General features: G+C 33.0%; 2 protein-coding genes across 2 annotated transcripts in view; one reads left to right on the forward strand and one right to left on the reverse strand.

Annotated features, from left to right (window-relative positions):
* Window positions 1-19,308, forward strand: part of LOC110283393 (dynein regulatory complex protein 11-like) — a 26,087-nt gene extending 6,779 nt beyond the window's left edge. Inside the window, exons 5-17 of the mRNA XM_043043750.2 lie at window positions 391-588; window positions 1,712-1,783; window positions 2,600-2,808; window positions 4,460-4,553; window positions 5,788-5,853; window positions 6,034-6,109; window positions 6,911-7,056; window positions 8,421-8,536; window positions 10,361-10,560; window positions 13,963-14,249; window positions 17,068-17,245; window positions 18,179-18,300; window positions 19,261-19,308. Coding sequence (XP_042899684.1) covers window positions 391-588; window positions 1,712-1,783; window positions 2,600-2,808; window positions 4,460-4,553; window positions 5,788-5,853; window positions 6,034-6,109; window positions 6,911-7,056; window positions 8,421-8,536; window positions 10,361-10,560; window positions 13,963-14,249; window positions 17,068-17,245; window positions 18,179-18,300; window positions 19,261-19,308 — 1,812 coding nt within the window. The remainder of the gene's footprint in view (window positions 1-390; window positions 589-1,711; window positions 1,784-2,599; window positions 2,809-4,459; window positions 4,554-5,787; window positions 5,854-6,033; window positions 6,110-6,910; window positions 7,057-8,420; window positions 8,537-10,360; window positions 10,561-13,962; window positions 14,250-17,067; window positions 17,246-18,178; window positions 18,301-19,260) is intronic.
* Window positions 1-23,243, reverse strand: part of LOC107441659 (5' exonuclease Apollo) — a 61,624-nt gene that overhangs the window by 16,568 nt on the left and 21,813 nt on the right. The window lies entirely within an intron of this gene.

Below are 23,243 nucleotides of genomic sequence, written 5' to 3' on the forward strand. Positions count from 1 at the left end.
CATTTTGATGCTTAATAACTCATAAAATAATAAAGATAGATTAAAATTAATAACATAAATGTTTAGATAGAATTACAACCGCAATAGCCTCTGTGGATGCCGACATGCTTGCTGCTACCTTGCGTGAAACTGACTATCGACTTGATATTCTCCGTGCGACGAAGGGGGCACACGTGGAAGTTCATTGACAAGGGTCATGAAACTTTTTGAGTCTATCTAGCCATTTATGTTATTAATTTTAATCTATCTTTATTATTTTATGAGTTATTAAGCATCAAAATGGGTCCTTAACTTTATAAACACCCTGTATATCGATAGAAAGACACTTAACTTTTATAATGTCAGTTAACATGTTTTAACACTAAGCACTTCACTTTATCTGTTCAACAGCATTGGGGAACTCAAAGAATGAGCGTGAAAGAAGCGGTGTCTTTGATCTTGAATCATGACAGAGCAAGACGAGGAAGAATGGCTTTTCTGGATGCCCAAAGACTTTTTGAAATAAAAGAGGAAAACAGATTGAAAGAATGTAGAAAAAATTTGAAAGAAGAAATTGCGCAGGATGTAGCAGCAACAAGAATACAAAGAGTAAATGTTCACTTTTGTACCTAATCGATTTCTCTTTTCTAGAAATTCAATTTTTTAAGCTTTGATTCGTATTTTTTGGAAGCTTTTAAGTGTACTTGAAAATTTTACACTAAAATTATACTGAGACCGTTGTAGCTCAGTGATTAGAGAACCGAACTCCGGTCCAGAAAGGTCGGGGTTCGATTTCGACACCGCTGAAACCCGACATGTACATACGATATACGAGCTCATAAAATCTGTGAAATCGAGAGTCCTGTGGTCGACCACTGAGCAATACCATGGAAAATTTCTTTCCATTTCAGGATAAATTGACGGTTTCAGGTCTAAATTGACGAAATGACTCCACGAATGAGCAGCCCGCAGTCTAAGACGTGTGTAAAATCCAATCAGGTTAAATAAAACAGACACCAAAAATATGCAAAATTTCGCAGAATGGGCTATTGGCAGAATGGTCTGGGAAACATCCCTGAAAATGATCCGAAGACATGCCGTCACAATTTTGATCATCTGCAGAGGGTATGGCACCCCCTCTTCGGTAGCCCAACGATCTGCATGCGAAGTTAAGCACCAGGTGTCATTAGAAACAACAAAAATTACATTAAACGATGAAATGCATAATAAATGCTAATAGGTATGGTAATCAGTTTGTCAAAACAGCTCTCTAAAGAGTAAATAGATTTTTTTTAGTAAGATCTGGAAAATCATTGGTTTCAAATCATGCATTATTTTTTTAGTTTTAAAATAGATTTTTTCTTCAATTTTTATCTAATTAAGAACTACGCAATTAAGCGTTTTCTAAACAGCAAGTTTTACTTGCTGTTTATTGAAAATTTAGTAAACATAATTATCGAATAATTACGTATATAATTTAAAATGTATTAATCTCATATTGGTTTTTAGTAAAATATTTAGATAAATATTGCAATGAAGTAAAAAAAGTTAAACAATTGTTAATAAATTAAACACAATTCATTAAGTGTTAAAGCAATTTTTATATCTAAAGAGAAATTTATAATTAAAATTGAAATTTAGGAGTAAATTATCTAATAAAACCCATTTAATATTCAAGTTATATAAATTTTTTACTTAATTTATTTACTTATTTATTTATTTACTATTTCAGGCATGGCGATGGTTTATTTTTCACAAGAAGTTTAGAACGATTTACGATGCAGAAATGAATCTTTTGGGAATGGTATTCGTACTTTCTTATCTATTGAGTTTAAAATTACAGTTATTATATCTATGAAAATTCCTGCAATAACACTTAAGAGAAGGTTTTTTTTGTTCCTTTTTTTCAGTTTGATACATTTAGTTTTTGTACAATGAGTTTCAGTGTTATACAAATCAATGAGTTTCAGTGTCATACATTTAAGTGTTATACAAATATATTCATCTCCCTATTTTAAAATTTAATTTAACAGTTAGTTTGCCGATCGGCCTGTGTAGGGGGCAGGGAACTGTCTTTGCATCAGAAAGGTCCTGAGTTCGAATCTCGGGCAGGGCATGGATGTTTCTTTCTCTCTGTGTGTGTTCTATGTTCTTTCTCCTTTGTGTGTGAATGTGACCCGCCCTATACACGGGTTGTAGTGGTGTGAATGACGTGGCAGAAGTCGAATTCCTGGCCACAGATGGCGCCACTGAAAAACAGGAACAATCGCACCCCACTGCCTAAACAGACGTACGACAAAAAAAATTAGTTATTTAAAAAAATTTATTCGAGGGATATTACTGTTTTTAACAGTTGGTTGAATATGATGATGGTTTTTCGTTTGTATTAATGGCAAAACACGCACCTTTTTACGTTTTTATTAGTAAAAATTTTTTTAAAAAAACTGGAAACGAAAAAATCGAATTAAAGTTACTAATTTTCTGCAGCTTGGAAAATTGGTAGATGAATTCCTTTTTTCTTAAATGAAACTTTGAATTTTCACTGTAATTTCTTGAACACCCTGTAAACTGAACAATAAAAAAGTAATGTGTATCAAATATTTTTGATTGTTATATATAGCAACCATCTGTTGCTGACAAAGTTGAAAGATTCCATGCATTGCAACAATTGAAAGAACTGCAGAGAAATCGCCGAGCATTGATACTGAAAAATGAAGCTGAATATTTAGATGCCATTAAAGATATCAAAAAAGGGATTGAAACATTCATCGCTCCTCAGGCTATGGAAGATTTAAGGAGCAAAATTCGATCTTACTTTGAAGATTACAGGTATTTAAACCTAAGAGTCAGCTTTATTTAAAGAGTTTGATATTTTATAAAAAATTTTAAATGATTATTTTCTTTCATAAGACTTCGGAGCTAGTGAAATTTTATATAATGTTACTGTATGTGTGACCGGCAAAGTATGAAATGCCGCCGTAATATATAATGCCTGAAGTTTTTAGGCAAAGTATGAAATATGAGAAGTATTACATACTTTGCCTAGGCATTATATATAATGCCGGATGCTAGTTAGGCAAAGTATGAAGTAAACGTCCTGATGATATTATTATGTAACTGATGTGCATATTACTGCGAATGACCGAAATCGGTGGTTGTTGACTTTCACCGGTGAATGTTGACGATCACATAGTCGCTTTGGTGAATGTCCGAAATATTTATTACATCCGATTTGATATTAATTTATTCGTGGATATAATTGCATTTATTCGATATTTTAATACTTACTGACGATAGATTGAAGAAACATCAGTGTTTGAAGTATCGGGCAAATATATACTGGGCAGTGTTCCTTGACCTTAAAAAAACATCAGTGTTGGGTATACTGGGCAATGGTTTTTTAAGGTCAAGTGCCATTGCCCGGTTTACATTTGCCAGATACTCCAAACACTGATGCTTTTTTAAGGTCAAGGGCCACTTAGAGGCCACAATCTTAAGAGTACAAAATTGAACTTCGCATCGAAAAATTGAGCTTTGCTTAAATAAAATTTTCTTTTTAATAAATATATTAATTTTTAATCAGAATCATAGAAGACAAAAATAAAGATGGAAAATATAAAAATAAAACACACGCACATGCATGTGCATTCTTAGGGTTAGTCTGAATGTGTATTTTCAGAAAAACGTACTTTAATAGCATTAAAAGAGAAATTTAAATTTTAAAAAAAATACCGGCGAGCGTTGCTGTTACATTGAGTAAAAAAGTAAGCAAACTTGAAACAGGAAGTTTTATGGAGGAAAACAATCAAAATATTCTCTTAAATTCGGTAACAAAAATTAAAAAGGTATGAGTTATATATTTAAAAGCAATATGTGTCAAACATTACAAATAACTTGATTTTGTGAACTAAACCTGGTACATAAGTTTCTTTAGAACCTTATTAAGCCTTGCGTTCAAGTGCCTTAAACCTTTGACGCAAAATATATTAAATATATTTTAATACTTTTCTCATTATTTGTATTAAATAAGTCAAAATAAGTAAAAAAATTTGTACTTTGCATTTTAATAATTTATGGTTATTAAATACAGCAAGAAACATCAGTGTCTTTTTTTTCCGCTAACGGGGAAATCTTTCAAACACGCTGTTCTAAACAATTTCTTTTTTAATCTGCACTTATTTGCAGTTATTTAGATCTAAGATAAATAGCTATTCATCATTTAAATTTCTTTAATTTACAAAATCAGTTATGGATACATTTTTAGAATATAAATGAAAAAACTTTCAAATTAATTTTATTGGATTTAATGTAGTACAAATGTAATTTCTATAATCTAACAATTTTTTAGTAATGATTAGACTGTTTTTTATCATTAAAAAATACCAAAATATATTTTTGCTTGTAATTAGAGCGTCAGAAAAAATTTATTTAAAAAGAACAACGGTAACATATCGTCATAAGATTTTGCATTCTAATTTAGGAAAGAACACGGTGAATATCCGTCTTTTCCCTCTGAAGAAGAAGGCGGCTCATCTGTTTTCCTGAAAGATGTTAAAGAAAATGATCAGGAAAAGGTATAGTTTTTGGTATTTTTGTTTGTTGAATTTTTCCTGAACAAGTTTGTTTGCGCATATTTTTCCTTGTTCTAATTGTTTAGAAGTTAGACTTGTTCCTTTATTTCTAGTATTTTTAGCATCCAAATAGAGTCTCGGTGCTGCCATCTAGTGTGGCAGAAACTAGACGTCGAAATTAACATGACCAAAGGTATCTCACCCATTGTGGTGGTCCTGAAAGAGTAGATACCACCTCTGGAGAACACACTAGGTCTGCTCATCGGCAAGACCGATTGTGCAGCTCATTGGAAAAAAAGAAGAAAAAAAGAAAAGAAATTCTAGTATAGGGTATAAAGTACTATTACTTGCCACGAAAATATAAATTTCTTTTTTTTATTCTTCAAGTTTAGTTTTCCTTGGATTATTTTTCCAAAACTCTTCATCTCCAAATTTTTTCGAGTCATTTTTTTTCTAAATTAATTTCGTACTCAAAATGCTAAATCCTTGATGATGTGTTTTCTACCACATGACCTACAACAAAGCTATTTAAAGCTACTGTTCTTTCACTTTTTATCGCATGTTTTGCTTCTGGGCTTTATGTTGAATTCATTTTCCTGTTTTTGTTTCAATAATTCCCCCCTTAAGCAAAATTTATTCATCAAAAGTATAAAAACGAGATAAGATGTGCTACAGAATAAATTAGTGGTCTTTAGTCAGTTAATTTCTTTTGATGATCAGAGTCATAAATTAAGATAGATTACAGTCAATGCAATAAAATCCAATGACAGACTCTTCGAGTTAAAACCAAGTTTAATTTTCCATTCATTCTCTTAAAAAAATCTTCGTGGAACTTTATTCAATTTTCTATAAAATGTAAGTTAGACATTTTGCTTTTCAATTTATACTTGTATTTTCACTTGAATAATTTACACGTAATTTTTCACAAACTGTTTAGTTCGAGACCATCATTAAAAGAATAAATTGCTTGTCCTTTTACTGGCGACTATTTTTTTAACATTCTTTTTTTATGCCAAGAGAGAAAAATACAAGTGATAGATTGTGTCAGAATGTGATATATTCTTAATGGCGGGAATCTCGTGAAATATTCTTAAATGCCGGGTGTAACATTACACTAAAGGCACTTATGACGGAACTTCTTAACTGTTTGATCAGAAAAATAACATGAAGATATCTTGTGCTTTTCGATTGTTGTATTGCTCTTCGTAGCTAATCATTGGACTTAAAATCTATTTAGGCCAAAGAAGGCGCATCTAAGGAGAAAGCTATTGAGAGGAAAGAAGTTAAAGAATCGGGAGAGAAGGTAATGTCTTATTTACACAAATATTACAGTAATTATCTTAGCATGAATTTTTGCAGTAATAGCTTTACTTCTTTTTGTTCATAATCATGTAAATAGAAAAGAAAAAAAAAGATTTAAAAGTATTCTGTTGTTTGTGTTCTCTCCCGATTTAGTTGGTTTACTTCTTATTGTACATTTTAGGAAGATTCAAGTGGCTATGTGTTGAAGACATCCAAATATGTTCCTGAATTGTGTTCACTGACTAAAGAATATAATAGTAATGATGGTTCATTTTCGTTAACATGTATACTCTATAAACATGACTGAATATAGAGAATGAATAAGAATTATATGACAAGTTTAAATACATGAGAAATCTTGAAGAAATAAGAATACTTAAAAGAAAGGGTCCCGTACTGCAGTGTTGAAAATTTCTTTTTACCATATTCAACCGAAACAGTCAAATAACCAAATATATATATATANGTACCTTTTTGGTGTTTTTGAATATTTCAAATTCAATGATCAATAAAAGAGAGTAATAGGACGGCTTTATAAAATTTCAATTTTTTTTTTTTTTTTGCTGAAATTGATCCCGATACTAATTCTTCAGATTTTGATACAATATTTTTTCTTTGAATATTAACTTGAGCCCGTAAAAATGTTTTGATTACTGAAAAAGATGTCAAAGGATCATCATCCTCATCAAAAGTCATCATCGTAGGGATTTAGGAAATCGTAGGAATCAATCAAAAATCGTAGGAATTTAGAAAGGATGTGTCCTCATCCTTTAATATTCTCACCCTTTAAAGGATGTGTATTTTTGCTGTAAATAAAAAAATATTAAATACAATTTAATATCAAACAGGAAACCTGGAGAAAAAAAATTTATACACGTAATTAAACTTTAAGTGTTAATAATAAAAGCAAAGCGTTAATGATGAAGTCGATGTTAATATACCATTCTGTATTTTCAAAAAAAGGATAATTTTGCATTTTCAAAAAACGCCATTCTGTATTTTCAAATTCATTCTGTATTATCGAAGGACTTCTTTGTTATTTAAAACTTTTCCAACAGATATTTGGAAAGAGCGACAACCTCTCGGATTTTTTGATAAATTTGATGAAGACATGATTAGAAAAGAAGCTATGACTGAAATGGAATTGCGAGTACGATTAATTGTCGATAAGGATATGAGAGAAGAGTTACATCGATTAATCGAAGTGAGTATATGGAGTGAGGCGGGTTAAATGTGTATGGATGCATATAATAAACTCTATGCATATAATAAAACACTATTTTTTATTGTTATATGAATTTTTGCTTATTATAACAAAAAGTCTTAATTTTAGTTTTATTTAGTCAAATAAAATTTATCACGAAAAGAAAGCTTCAACATTTAAATACAAAAAACAGCCTTTCTTTTTCTCATATTTTGATACGGAAATACACCATGGAATTAAAATGTAGCAAGTTAAGAAATAAAATGTATGATTGCTTGAAACTACATAAATTAACACGAATTTATTTTTACAAATATGAAACTAAAACTTTTCAAAAAAATCATTTGTTTCAATTTACTGAAGGTGTGAATAGGACTTTATAAGGAAAATATAAGGACCCATAAGGAAAATATAAGGGGCATTCAAATGAAACCAGGTCACTAGTGTAAAGTAATGGTAACGATTTTATTAACTCACAAATGTAGTTACACACAGTACACATACCCAAAAATAGTTGCTAAAACTGTTAAAATTAATAATTATCCCATTGCGACACTAGCCGGTCGATTCCATCTTTGAAGAAGCTAGTAGGCTGCTGTCGGATCTAGGTCTGGTACCAGTCACACGCGTCATCGTCCGTTGTGAATTGATGTCCACGAATAGCTTGTTTTAGAGGTCCAAAAACATGAAAGTCACACGGTGAAAGGTCTGGACTGTACAGTGGATGTTCCAGCGTTTCTCACCAAAACTGCTGCAATGTCGTCTTCGTTGCATTGGCCATGCGCGGGTGATAACTTGTATGACCACCTTCTCTTCGACGTGCAACCATACAGTCGCTACGCAACGTCAAACGTTGAGCATGCGTCTGTCTCTCTACCAATAGATGGTGCCGCCATGCACGCAGTTACGTGTCCTGTCATTGCGTCTAATACAAAGTTAGATGGACTGATAAGGTTTCATTTGAATGACCCTCATAGATAAAAATCCCAATTCTGATACTACAATATGAAACGTTCTTCGAAAGAAACTCGCATACAAGGAACAGTCAACAATAAGGTATTGAAATAGCAATAAAATTTTTAATGTATTTCAATAAACACGGTGAACTTGTTTGAAAGTTGAATAATTTTGTTTTTAAAATGTACAATTTTGAATCTTTAACATTAGCTCTTCGGCAATCCATTGATAGTCTCTAAAGTAATATAAAAAATCACATTTAATTATCTTATTCAATACTTCGAGCTGATGTTTTTATACAAATAATTGAATGTTAGCAAACATTTCATCCATTATTAATTATTATTTTTCCTGACTTTTTAAAAATTATTTCTAAATTTCCCATTTTCAAATTTATTTATTTTAAGGCTTATGAAAAAGACTTGGGAAAGAAAGGAAAAAAAGGTGGTAAGAAAGGAGGTAAAAAAGATAAAGGTAAAAGCAAAGGAAAAGGAAAAAAGGAGAAAGATTTAACTCCAAATAGGTAATAGTATTATTTTGCTCTTACATACAAAGTGCACCATAATCTCCATCCTTAATTTTTATAATTTAAAAATACTTTTCAATGGTAAAGTTTAAAAAAAATCTTTGCAATTTAGGTATCGCAAATTTTTCTTCAAGTGAGAGAGAAACAAAATATTTCCTAATTCTGCTTAAGTTAAGAAAACCAAAAAAAAAGGACAAAACCAGCATATTTGCGTAGTGGAACTAGTATGTGTAGGTTTTTCGGTAGGAACACCTCTAGTCTTGTCTCTAGTGCAGAATCAGGGGCTCTTTGGTTTGGCGATAATTTACGTTCAGTTTTGTTGAAATCCCATTTCTGGTTACCATACCACTTTGCAGTGATTGCTTTCAATGACGCAAAGTTTGGTTGCCTTCATGTGATTGGTTGTTGTTTTCTTTACATATATATTCGTTAATTTGAAAATCGCCAAAAATGATGGAGCACCCGGTTGTAAACTATTACTTTAATCTTTATCAGTAAATAATATGCTTATAGGTCATTTCTACCCTTCTTTGCCCTCAATGACCTCATTAATGAATGGTCGGAATTCGGAAACTTTTTTATATTTCCGTACTTAAATATTAATTTTTGACCCCTAATGTGCACAGTTTTTGGACTTCATGGTTTACAAGAGTTCTAAAAATGCGCAGTGAGCAAAATAAAATAATAAGCATCATTCTGAATAATTTTCGTTCAAATGATTGGATTTTTAATCGGAAATCAGATTTCACCGTCATGTTTGTGGAATATGCTATGGAGGCCCATGATATGATATGTTTAAAAGCCTTGAACAAGAACAGACGTTTCCAATACGCTTTTAAATACTGGATCACAAGAATTGGACGGTAGGTGGTTGAAGGCTCATGTAGTCCGATGAATCTCCTTTCCAATTACGCCATTCTATAGGCAGAGAAAAAAACATATCAGGAAAACCGGAGGAAAATAAACACGTTTCCCGACTGCATTGCTACAACACTTCAAACTAGTACAGACAATATTAGGGTTTGGGTGATTTTTTTCTTGGTATTGTATGGCCTCTTTGTTTCTTGAGGAGCTAAGTCTGAATACCAAAGATAGCAGCCGTTGATCAACTATATCATATTATGTTACAGGTGTACCCTGCCGTGAAAGGGACAGTGCACCCTAGCATTGTCCGGTGATGGTTCGAAAAGCATGATAGAGACTTTACTTTGCTTAGTTGACTAGCACAATCACCAGATCTCGAATTGATTGTGAGGCTGGGAATGAGTTAAATGAGGCACTGGACAGCTAGATCCAGTACCATTAAATCTTAAGGAACTGAAAAGTGAATTTAATCGAATATGGTGGCAAGTTTTTCATACCAACAAATAGTCTATAACAAGAACTAAGGGCTTCTATTAAGGGCAAAAGATAATTCAACAAATAATAAAAGGGTGCTCATAATAATTTGGTCACTCTCTGTATATAATTATTGTACATATTTACAACTAAATATATATATATATTTGAAATATCTTAAAAATAGATAATAGGAATTCATAATATAAAATAATAAAATTGAATACATTTAAAGAGAGAGAAGATTTAAAGAGAGTTTACAAAATTGTATTTGAGTCTCACATCTCTATGAAGAACGGGGAAATGGCACTTTTTTTTTTAGCCACAAGTTCTTTGCTTTGAATTAATGTATTCATTTTCATTTACTTTAAGTCCTTTAAATTTTAAGTCAATCACTATTTAATAAAAGTTTTGTTGCAACTATACAATCATTACAAATAATTTGAATGGAAAATATTAAATTACGAAACTTATTTTCCTCAGGAGTTTTGAATCCCTGGTAGAAGAACTAATCAAAGAAAAAATTATCATTAGTTATCCCAAGTTTTTTTTGACTGACTTCATCGGAGATTACAATTATGCGGGATCTGTCTTAGAATCAGGTAGTGATCCAGAAAAAGATCCTGTTCCTTGCCTGGCTGACATAAGACGACTTGTCAACGAGTACTGCATTCTTCCCATGGGTAATATCTAGACATTAAAATTGTATACACTCTGTGTATAAATTTATGTTACCTGTATGCGAATTTATTTTATAACATTCTCGTACATTATTTGCATTCAGTATAATCCATAGGGGTTTTCAAGATCATAATGAGCTTATTAACGTTACCAATAACATACTGATTAACAATAAATCCTTTTTTTTTTAAATGAATCACGATTTAAATGCGGACTACAGTGATGGGCGTATAAACATCGGACATTGCAGAGATAGGTAAACAACATCATAAGGGGTGTTTTAACTAATTTTATTCTCACCAAGACCATTTTTGAAAATCAAAGTTTAGGATTTAGTTTTTATCTTGCTCTATTTAAGGAAAGCTGAAGTCACAAAGTCAAAATCTGCATACTTAATGAATTTAATTTGATCTGCAAATTTAAGCATACTCCAATAAACTTTCTCACTTTATTTTTAAATGATTCCCATAGAATTTATCAACATAATAATGCCCATATGCACGTTATGAAGGAAATACAAGACTCACGTTATCAAGGAAAGGGATTACCGTATCATAATAATCGGAACACGATACAACTTGTATGTCGTTTTAACAACTCTTCTAAACTTTATAAATTGAACCATCTTTTTCAAGATATTATCAAATGTTCGCCGCGATTAGGTGACTATGCACTAATTTTTAATAAGCCTCTGCAAACTTTAAATGACAAGCTCTGTTTGATCCAACTATGGGCAATCAATATAAATGTTTCACCATTTAAGTGTTTCAATTTGTTAATAATGCTTCATTTTGCACAATTCTTTCTCTGTGTTACAATTTTTGTGAACAGTAGTGCGTATCCGAAAACTGACTTCTTTATAAGAAAACTTTCAATGCAATTTTTGCAGGTGGAATTTCACAACTTTATCTTTCATATGAATAGTATTTCCCAACAATATGCATTTAATATCGTGCTAGTATTGTCCCAATTTGCTTATAGTGTTTAGTGTTTATATTCACACAATTTTTTCTTTGCGTTGCAATTTTTGTAAATAGTAGTGCATATCCGAAAACAAACATCTTTATAAGTAGGACTGAACCCTGTCCCAGCCCTGTAGGGGCATTCAGGCTGGCCACATGGTGATCGTCACTGCGTAAATCCTTGAATCGGTACGGCGGACCCAGCTGTGCATGGACACACGAGGGTTCATAGCCCCGAGTCACGCCAGACAAAAGCAGCACATTCTCGTCGAGGACAAAGAGGGGCTTCGACGAGATACCTACTCTATACCTACCGATATCTATAAACTTCGGTAGATACCTACCGACGAAATACCTACTCCCTATAGGTCTTGAAATTGAAGAAGCTTCTAGTGCAAGACCTGCAGGGAGTAGGTATCAACTCCTCCGAGACGCAGGTCAGCCTGGGCTGACCTCAGGGAGACAACACCCATCCCGCGATTAAGAGATCAACCCTCCGACTGGAAGATCCCAAACCACATGACTTTATTAAACAAAATTGCAATCTCTGTAATGAAATAACAAATACAAATGGTGACATATGAATTACGTGACAACAATCAAAATAAATAATCTAGTTACATAGGCAGCGTCAGGACTGCAGAATTCTCATGGACTTGGATGCTCTAGTTCAAGTAACTGGTTCTCCTTTGGAGTCTGATGATTGTCCGCTGATTGGAAACACAAGTTCTACTGAGGACACTATGGTCTGTTCTCAATGTCGAGCCAAACTTGACGCTAGTCTCATGACAGTTCACACATTTGTTTTCCTCTTTACACTTGTTCGCAAAATGATCTGAGTTTCCGCAGCTGGAGCAAGTTCCTTCTTGCCATATGTCCAAGCCCGTTGCACTTGTAACGCCTTAGAACCCTAAGGTATTCTTTGGTTTGGTGTCGTTTCCATTCGATATTTACTCGCTCTTTTTTAATAATTCCTCTAAAGGCTTAAGGCTCTATTGTAACAACCCAGTGGACGCTTTTCTTTGCTTTGATTGGGATGGCCACATTAAAATTTCTCACTTGAAAGAGGTCGTCGTTGTTGTCTTTGAGTTGGTTTGCTAGTGTCTCTTTTGTTATTAATTCACTAAGCCCCAAAATAGTAATTTGGGGTTTTCTCTTTCTTGTTTCTTCACAGACAAGTTGGTCCTCAAGGCATTTCTCTTCAATTTGATCTTTTAGAATTACTAGGTCGTTGCGGGATTCAAGCTTAATCACTACTTCACCTTTTTGCGTTTTTTTAAACTCTAAAAGGTCCCTTGAGTTACAACTCAGATGGATAGATTTTGTTTTTAATTACTCTTTCAACCTCCTCTGGAGACTTTCCATCTGACCCTTTAATCATGACGACGCGTCTCCTGCACGACTTAGAGCGGTGCGCTTGTTGGCCTGTTTTTATCGTTTCCTTATACGTTTTACGACTCATTTTCTTCTTGCTCCTTAGAACTTTTGCTAAAGCTCTTTCCTCCTCAAGCTGTCATTCTTTTGTGTAGGAGAGCACCTCATTTTGTCTTGCTATGGTGAGAAGCATCTCGGTTGTTAAGTCACTTAGTTTTTCAATAGCTTTCGTAGTAAGCCCCTTCCGCAGTGTGTGGTTATAAATTTGTTAGCTTTCTCCGGGAGAACATAGGAAGTAGCAGCCCAGTCACGCTGACTAAGTTCAAAGAAGTCCTCAAATCCAGGAGGCTCCGCGACATCCTCTCCACTCTCCGACATTATTTCAAGTTCTAAAAATTTCTTAGCAAAGAGACTCTAGCTATACTAGTTGCTCACATTCACTCACCGCCTCCTTTGTCAGTGTTAGCCGCCCTTAGGCCGTTTCATCCTCGCATCGCGCTGAAGGGGACATCTTTATAAGAAAACTTCTTACGCAAATTTTGAAGGTTAAACCCCTATTTTATCTTCTACATAAGAAGTATTTCACAATATATATTTAATATCATGCTAGTCTAAATTATCTGTAATACACGTAAATTACCCATTACTTGAATATTTCTAAATTATAGCATACAAGATTAGGATAGGCATGATCGAAACGATCAGGATAAGTATAGCCAATTTGTCTATTAAAAACCTAGCGAAGTTGCTGAACTTGCATTTCATTATGATAGTACGAAATCTTACTGCTTTTTTAATGCATCTGTAACATAATTTAAACGTAACAAATGAGTAATAGTTTTCGTCAGCATTAAGTTTATAATATAAAATATATAAACAGAAGTTTTATTGCATGAAATGAAAATATCAAATCGATCAAACGTGCAAAATTTAAAAGCATTAAATCTTGTAAAATATTGAAATTATGTCTCCATCTTAAAAAAAGGTTTCAACAAATCCCTGTCCTTCAGTTGCACTTCAAAAGTGTCATTTTGAATCGTTAAAATCGTAATATCTTTATCTTTGTAGGGTCATCCTACATACATTCTAAAGGAACTTATGTGAAATCAATATTGTTTGCTGGACCACACGGTGTAGGAAAGAAGTCTTTGATCCATGCGATTTGCAATGAAATTGGAGCTATATTGATGGACTTGTCAGCAGAAAACGTAAATGGGAAATATATTGGAAAAGAAGGTTTGGACATGTTGATGCACTTGATTACGAAAGTTGGAAAGCTTGCCCAACCAGCTGTTATTTATATCGGAGACGCCGAAAATTATTTCTGGAAAAAGCAAGCTACGACAAGCGTTTTGGTAAATTCTGCTATGATTTTTTTTTCTGTCTTTTTTTTTCTAAGAAGTAAGGTAGAAAATAATTAATGGAGACTTCTAAATAATATTTATCATTAGATAAGAGGATGGTGCAATTTTTTTTCATTATTCTCAATTTCCTCAATTTTTTTAACCTGCGTTTAAATGCATAATTTAGCAATCGAATCCCGAGCCATCGTTCCATCATCTTTTGTTTTCGGGTATGTATCTTCTTGTTTTAGCAGTCCCGACACAAATGTCACTCTTATGATGTTAATAATACATTTTTTAGATCGTTTATTAAACTAGCAGATTCCTCCCTTTATCGTTCAGAAATTCTACGGAGATTTTCTAAAAAAATTGAAGCTAATATCATTTTGAGAAGAAAACAAGCTCTTGACAATAAGGATGAAGAGGAAAATTAGGATTTGTTGCAGTTTAAAAAAAACTCCTCAAACATTATGTTTGATGTTTGTGCATAAATTGATGAAAATTTTGAAACTTGAGGTATGGTCGGTTCAAGAAATGGTTGTAGAAACAGAAAAAAAACAATGTGATACCGATGGAGAATTTGCACTTGGCCAGTGAAAAGATTTGCAGAAGGCCTCGAAGTCTTTGAAACAATAAAGGGATTTCTGCATTCAAACGAAATTGCAGGACAAAGAGGAAGTGTTGAGAAACATTTGAACAGAAATATGTTATGAATGAACAGAAATATGTTAAAAATGACAAAAATTATTGTTGAATTAAAATATTTCAGACTAATAATGCATTTATTTATTTTTAAGTCCTATTACTTCTTTATCACTTTTCATTCATTTTCAAGTCACTGTTTGGTATTCTGAATTGACCTACATTCTTCGTTTTCCAGAATCTATCATTCGTAATGAATAGTCTCTTGAGAAACGATCAATTGAGGTTCTACTGTATATATAAAGAAATTGTCGCGGTTTCTTTTCATTAGTTTTGATTCCAATCATACATACCAATACCACATTAATCCACAACCTTTTTAAAAACATCATCATTCGTCTTGCTACTTTTAAGGCTTGCCCGATTTATAGCAATATTTTGAACCCCTCACGGCTATTAATTCAACGATGCGATACCTTTCAAGTATCGTTTTTATTGACTTCGAATCTTTCAACACCTTTGTACGTTTTAAGGAAATTATCCCTATTTTAGAAACAACTACAATTTTCATAGTAACACAGGCAATTGGCTTTCAAAATAACAGAGATCGATCAATTCATTGAAAAAAGAGAAAGAAAGAAAAAAAAAGTGAACAAATCTGAGCTGCTTGCTGCCCTTATGTTCCAAACAGACAATTGAACGCGCTTTATTTTCCTCACATCTTATCCTTCGTAAAACTTATTAGCATCGTATTTTCGTACACTGTTTTAAAGCTAAACAAAATTTAAATTGTAGTATAATTGGAAATTAACTTTACAATAAAATCACACGAGGACTAAAAATATTAAAAAAATATTAGAGATATTAAAAAAATATGTGTTCCAACAGGCTTTCAAAATATAGTATTAACTTAGAGCAATAGAATTTTGCAAAAACAGTTTGAGGATCCGATTGAATTATGCAAGTAATCCTTATCCCTCATTTTCCCACTGTTTTAAAGTTTGAAAGTAATTAATTGATAACTTTAATATAAAGATTCAATGCAAAAGCATTACTTGTTACTTTTGCAAGTTTAAAACTTTAAGGAATCGTTCGTTTGGGATTTTTCTAAGCATTACGAGTTAGTTCGATTAAGTAACCCGAGTTAGTTTTACTAAGTAATATGAGTAACTAAATAATTAAGTAACTGACTCATATGGTCAGTTCCATTAAGTTGCGTGAATTTAATTTTTATTTTATAACCGTCGTTGAACAGCCAACCCAATTTTTGGGTTTACGACTGCTAATGTTCAACTCCGCAGCCTTGTAATTTTGAACCCAATACAGAAGACAAGGAAACTTCTGGATCAAGTATTGGGAGAAACTAGCTTTTATGAAGACTTTTTGATGGAAGTAACCTGCGTTTGTGCTACATGGAGAGGAAAATCGCGAAATCTCCAAAAGTTTAGTTTCACGGCAAGGGGACTCTGACTCATGTTCCGTCTACCTCCGAGGATATTTTACGTCGGCAATGTGCTCAGAGCAAGCCGGGCGTGGAATTAGCATCGACAAGCCATCGCTGGGATTCAAACCCGGTTCACCTCATTGGAAGGCAAATACTCTATCCCCTGAGCCATCACGGCTCAAGTAGTGTGAATTATGTTCAGGGAAAAATGTTCCGGATGAAAAATGTTCAGATCAAGTTTTTTATTGGGTATCAGGTCATGCGATTTAGGCAAGTGATATAGATATTCAGGTCATGCGATTTCTTTCACTTATCAATAAATTTTAAAGAGCCGGGATAGAGCTTTCGCCTTCCAGTGAGGAGAACTGGGTTCGCATACCTGTAATGACTGATTGCCGCATCCGGCTTGCACCGACCGCAGTGATGACGTGAAATATCCTCAGTGGTAGACGGGTCTTGGCTTAGAGTCCCTTTGCCGTCAGGTTAACCGGGGTTGGTTCTCGTGGTCTTCTCCTCCTGTTACGCAAATGTGGATTAATTCCATCAAAAAAAATTCCTCCACGAAGACAAAATTTCTCCCAATAGTTCTCCCATCCAGGACTTCCCTTGTTTTCTGGATTGGGTTCAAAATTACAAGGCTACGGATTTGAACATTAGTAGTCGCAAACCCAAAATTTGGGTCGGCTGTTCAACGACGGTCATAAAATAAAATAATATAGTTATAAATTATTTAAAAAATTTCAGGTTGAAGCTCAACGCCTGAAAAAAGAACTGCCCAAACTAATCAAGGGAATAGGAAACGATGATAGAATTATGATTTGCGGAACAACTGTCACACCGTTTGACGCAGACCTGAAAAGTTTGAGTTCTTGCTACAATAAAGTCATTTGTATTTCCAAACCTGATCACAACTGCAGAAGAGGTATTTGCTATCTCTAGATTTTTAACTTTTCAATTGATTTTAAGTAATAAACTGAACTTTAATAAAGCACAACTAAAAATAAACTTTATAAATATAAAGAATTTGTTTTCCGCAACATTTTTAATCGACTAAAATCGCCTGATAGTTTGCTTTCTATAGATGAACACAATAACCATGTTAAGGTTATTGTCTTTATCTATAGAAAACATTATGTAAAGTTTTTTATTTGCGTAATTAGTCTTAGTTTATAAAGCAGTTTGATGTTGTAAATTAGAATACGCAATAACGTTTGAATTAGGCATTGTATATAACTCCAACTCCAGCACTCTGCAACTGTACAATCAATTTCAATCCCTAATGTTCTACGTATTAATTCCAAAAAAGGTTAATAAATAAATGATTTTATCAGACTTGCGGCCTTTTTCTTTTTAATTTACAAAGTAAATATCATGAACCTAATGAAAATTATCACGTTGATGTGGGGTGGAAGTAACGGGCAGAGAACAGAGGTGGGATAGTTGTAGATGTGAGTTGGCAATCAACAAAAAGGCATCAGTGGAACATACGCCCTCCGAGTACTATTGAATCTAGAAGTACGACCTGGACATACTATGTCCCGGCATTCAGGTGCTNCAATATTATCTCCGAAAATATCTAGTAAAACCAGGCGTATTCTGTAAGAGTAAGAGAGAATATTCAGTATTTTTATGGTCAATTCCAAAATAGGATTGAGGAGCAGAAAATTTCATCTAATTATATTACAATGATATGTAATTAACGTGGCATTTTTAGGACTAATTATATCAGTTCTGGAAATTATTAGTCGCACTTTTTTTGGTGCGTTTCTTATTTTAGTTCCCTGATTTTGGTGTGTTTTAATATTATATTGATGTGTTTCCATCAAAATTAAAACTTATTGTTCCTTTACTAAAGCTTTATGGAGTGAAATGATACTCAATAGAAGAGGAATTATCACTCCAGAAATGGGTTTGAGTACTCTGTGTGGAGTTTCTGAAGGTTTCACTGCTCCTCATATTAAGAGCTCTGTTGAGCAGGTAAGTTAGGATCAGAAGCACAGCTAAAAACGCAGCATACTATAAATTAATTTAAGAAAATCATAATTTTTTTAATTTGTAATATGAATTGTGGATACAATGCGGTTCGTAATTTTAAGGAGAGTTATATAAGCAAAAAGAACTTTTTTCAAAATAACGCTTAAATTTGCAACGATATAATTATTTATATCAAGCAATTTTTAGAATTTAAAATAAAATTATATGCGACTAAATCAAACAAACATGAGGTATGCTGGTTCACAATTATAAAAACACGAAGAAAGTCTAATGTTTAAAGGATATTTTTTAAAAAATTGTTAATGAAACACAATGTAAAATTTGAACGAAATCGGAGAAAAATATATTGCGTAATCGAATTTACGACTTATGATTTTTTCTTAAATTTCATAAATCACAGATTATACGCCTAAAATCTCTAAAGTTTAGCATTAAAAAAAATTGATTTGAAAATGATAAGATAAAATAGATCATAATAAGTAAACAATATTTTTTTTCCTTGAAATTATCTTTGGAAAAACGAATTTTATGATTGCGGGTAAAAAGATTTTCGAGATATAGTAAACTACGCAAAAAGGGAAGTAAAGAGCAAGAGGATCAATATTTCAACGGCCCTCTTGACCATATTATTGTGGAAGAATTTATCAGATTGCTACTATACCCCATATTTCGAGAACTAAGAATACAAATCATTTGAAAGAGAATATATAATTTCAGAAGGTACATTTTTGGGCCTAACTTCGTCCCTTAAAAAACATCGTGTGAAATAATTGATCAGCATAGCACGTACTTTTTATGATGATCAGCTGCTGCTCAATGTTTAGCTCTTATTTTTATCTTTCCTTATAGTTGGTAAATAAAAATTAACTGAAAACACAAAAACAATATGTATTAAAACAATGTATGTTTTCTGTACTAATAAACAAATATAATGGCTGTTAGGCCATAGCACCCGAATTCCGGAGAGACCTTCACCAGGCACGTCTCTAACACAAATTTATTTTTGCGATGGCCACTTAATTTGCGTGATTTTTATAACCTTATTTTCCTCACTATAAATTTGCTTTTTAAATCATTAAGGAATGAAAATTTACTGCTTTGAGAATTATGGGATAAGAAAGAAAATTAAATTAAATGTCAAGAAGAAGAATATATAACTGGAATCTGATGTAATTGTTGGCTTCTCCCTAATTAAATTATGGTGGATCCCAACCCATTAATTCGAAACATACTTTTTATTTTAATCTCCTACACTTCTTTCTCTAAAAATCATAAACAAATGAACTGGAATCTCAAAAATACAGGTATTAGAACCATGTATGCTTTACAAACCAAAAAACAGATATAATGCCTGTTAGGCCATAGCACCCGAATTCTGGTTAAACCTTCACCGGGCACGTCTCTAATACAAATTTATTTTTGCGATGGCCACTTAATTTTTTCTATATCTCTAACCTTACACTCCTATCTATAAATATATTTCGAAGATCATTAAGAAATGCCATTTTAATGGTTTAAGAATAATAAGATAAGAAAGAAAATTATTATAAATGTTGTGAAAATTTGACTGTTGGATATGATTTTTTAAATGATACTGTGACTTATCCTGATTTAAATTATGGTTATGCCTGTCACATTAATTTAAAACATTTTTTTCTGATCTGCTACTTATTGAAAATTAAGTGTTATTTTTCCTTCGGCTTAAAATCCGAAACAAATTAAATGAAATCTCAAACATAGTATTTATTACGACCATGTATGTTTTACAAATCAAGAAACAGATAAAAACTGTTAGGCCATGGCACCCGAATTTTTGTTAAACCTTCACCTGGCTCCCAAACCTAACTTTTTCTCACACAAACTTCTTGTGCCATATTTACTTAGTTTGTATGCTTTCTTTAGCCTTCCATCCACTTTCAATTCCAATTTGTGTTTTTTAAAGACAAACGTCTCACTTTGGCCCTAAATTTAGTTACGATTTGTCTAGACCGTTTTTCGTGTTCTAATTAAATAAATTTTCCCTTTATTTTTACATTCTCTTGTTTGCTCAAATCGATTTTAATGATGTTTACCTTTCCGCCGACTGGGTAGTGAGTTTTTTTTATACCATGTTTGAAAGTTAAGAATGTTAACTCACTTAAAATTTATCGTCAACATGTAGAAATTTATGTTTATTATGTAATGAGTGATGAAAGGTAAAAAGTGTGTATGGCATTTTCATGTGCGTGTAGCACGAGTTTACAGCCTTCTGTTGTCAATGATGGTTTATGTAGTAAAGGTGAATGAGAAAATTCTTGAATAATAATAATGTATTCACAATAAAATTATTTTGTGAATAATTTCAAAAACCAGTTTGCAGGATATTGTTTAAAATGGAAGATAATATCGATATTAAACAGTATCTAATTCCACTGGCGGAATCTTTCTGTGTACTGGTTGTAGACAATTTGGTTTCCCGTGTGACAAATATCTGTTTAATGTTGATAATTATGTTGAAAAATTCTAGTTTCCAAAATGCTTTTTCAAGTAAAAGTAAATTTTTTCCTAAAAAAAATGATACATACATTGTAATTATGAACTTAAAATAAAAAATATACACCGAAGAGCCATTACATTATGACCACCCTGCTAATAAAATGTAGGACCACCTTTAGCCCTCAAAACTGTAGCACCTGCCGTGGTATTGATTCCACAAGGTATTGATAGGTAGTCTGAGGTATCTAGTACCAAACGCTCACCAACTGGTCCTGCAATTCCCTCACATTGCGAGGGGGTAGCGTGGAAGCACGAATTTGGTTTTCCAAGTAGGACCACAAATGCTCTATTGGATTAAGGTCAAGTGAATTTGGGGGCCAAGACATGACTTGAAAGTCACTGGAATGTTCCGCGGACCAATTCGACCCTTATGACATGGTGCATTATCATGTTGGTAAACACCTTCCCCCGCAGGAAAAACTGTTGCCATGAATGGGTGAACCTGGTCTGCAACTATGTTCAAGTATGTAAAGCTGTTCTATGACGATTATGGGTCCTAATGTGCCCCATGAAAACATTGTTCCTGGGCGAGAAACCATGAAAACCAGGGCAAGACCATTGTTATAGATGGAGGGTGGTCGTAATGTAATGACTCTTCGGTGTATATATTGTTTACGTGTGTAAATTGCATTATAGATTTTAAAATCAGTACTTACACGTCTTCTTCCCTAATGGCTCAACATACCCAGGACTAGCTTTGGATCTTCCCAATAAGCTTTTTACAAGACAATCTTCTCGAAAACGATTTCCAGTTCTTGGTTTTTATATAAGTCATCATTCCATCTTAGATTTAATCTTCGTGTGCCAGCTGGTCTATTTTAACATTTTATTTGTGATGCGTTTTTCGTTCCTCCTGATAACGGGACCTGCCAATTTTATTTGTCTAATCATTGGACGAAATAGACGATGGTAAAATAGATATCAGTGATGAAAGTTTCAAGTTGACTAACCAAGCCACGCGTCTACTTAGACTTAATGTGCTCTCATGGTCGGTAATAACTCAAAAGCACTCAAAGTGTCCAACGTGGGCTGATTGTAAGACACGTTTTATAGTAGCAAGTCAAACACCACGAGCAACAGACAGTGAGCAGGTGGGAGACCACTTTGATCAGCCTGGGAAGTGCCAGGGCACGCGGTATCGATCGTCGTTAAACTCTTCTGCTATAAAGTGCTCTACTTCGCACACAGATCGTCTGGCGAACAAAGCAACCTTCTGTCCCTTATGTATAGGATTGAATTTAAAAATTGTGATAGTATGTCTTCGGATAGCTTTCAGGAACATATCCAGACTCTCGCCTTTAACCTATTGTGTACCTTTAGCGCTACATAAATAGCGTACTACTACAAATAATAAATATAGTTGAACTCAGTTTATTTTTGATATTTACATTTTGTAATAATGTATTTTTCCTGGATTTCATTCATCATCGATTTGAAGTTGTTCGGTTTAATGTTTTAGACCATGTTATGGGACACCATTTAGATCTTTCAATCAAAATTCGCGTATTTTAATTTGTGTAAATCTATTTTAATTCCATGGCTCTAGTGCAGAATCGGGGGCCTCTTGGTTTGGCGACAATTTTTTTTCAGTTTTGCTGAAATCCCATTTCTGGTTACCATGATATTCTTTGCTGTCTTTGCTTTCTATGACGTCACCTTCGGGTTACCTCAACTTTTGTTTACCTTTGTGTGATTGGTTCTTGATTTATTTACATATAGATTCGTTTATTTGTAAATCGCCAAAAATAAGAGGGGTTCCTCATTGAAATCTATTTCCACTTTCATTATAAATCACTGCGTTTGAACAAGAGGTATTTTTAATGCTGTGCTTTCCTATTTTAAGTTCATTATAAGTCACTGTAATGCAACAATTTACATATTTTCGGTGTTAATTCTAATCAGTTAATTTGAAAGACTTGTTTACTTACATACAAAAAAAATCGATATGTTTGGAAGAGATAGATTTATAATTAGAGAAAGAAGGAGTAGTTAGGTGTTTAAATTGTATGAAAAAATAGTTCGGTGATTAAATCAAATAAGTTACATTTATAGATGAACTGATATTTATGTAACAAGAATAGTTTAAAACAAATATTCCATTTTTACTGAAAAATGATGCATGAAACAAATTTTTATTCGGAGCGCAATATGCATACCTAATAATTTCTAGATTACTCACGTAATAATTGTACATTTACTAATAGAGAAAGAAACAGTACTTACATGCTTGACTCTTGTGAATTTAGTTGTCCAATTCGCTTGTCCTCTTGTAAAGATTTCAATACTTTCAAGTATCATTTTAAGATACCATTTTCTTATGAAATCTGTCATCTTAATGACTGAAATTTTTTCGCTGCGCAATTTAGAATAAATATTTGAAACAATTGAAA

This window comes from Parasteatoda tepidariorum, chromosome 2 (genome assembly GCF_043381705.1).
Source record: "Parasteatoda tepidariorum isolate YZ-2023 chromosome 2, CAS_Ptep_4.0, whole genome shotgun sequence".
Taxonomy (NCBI): Eukaryota; Metazoa; Arthropoda; class Arachnida; order Araneae; family Theridiidae; genus Parasteatoda; species Parasteatoda tepidariorum.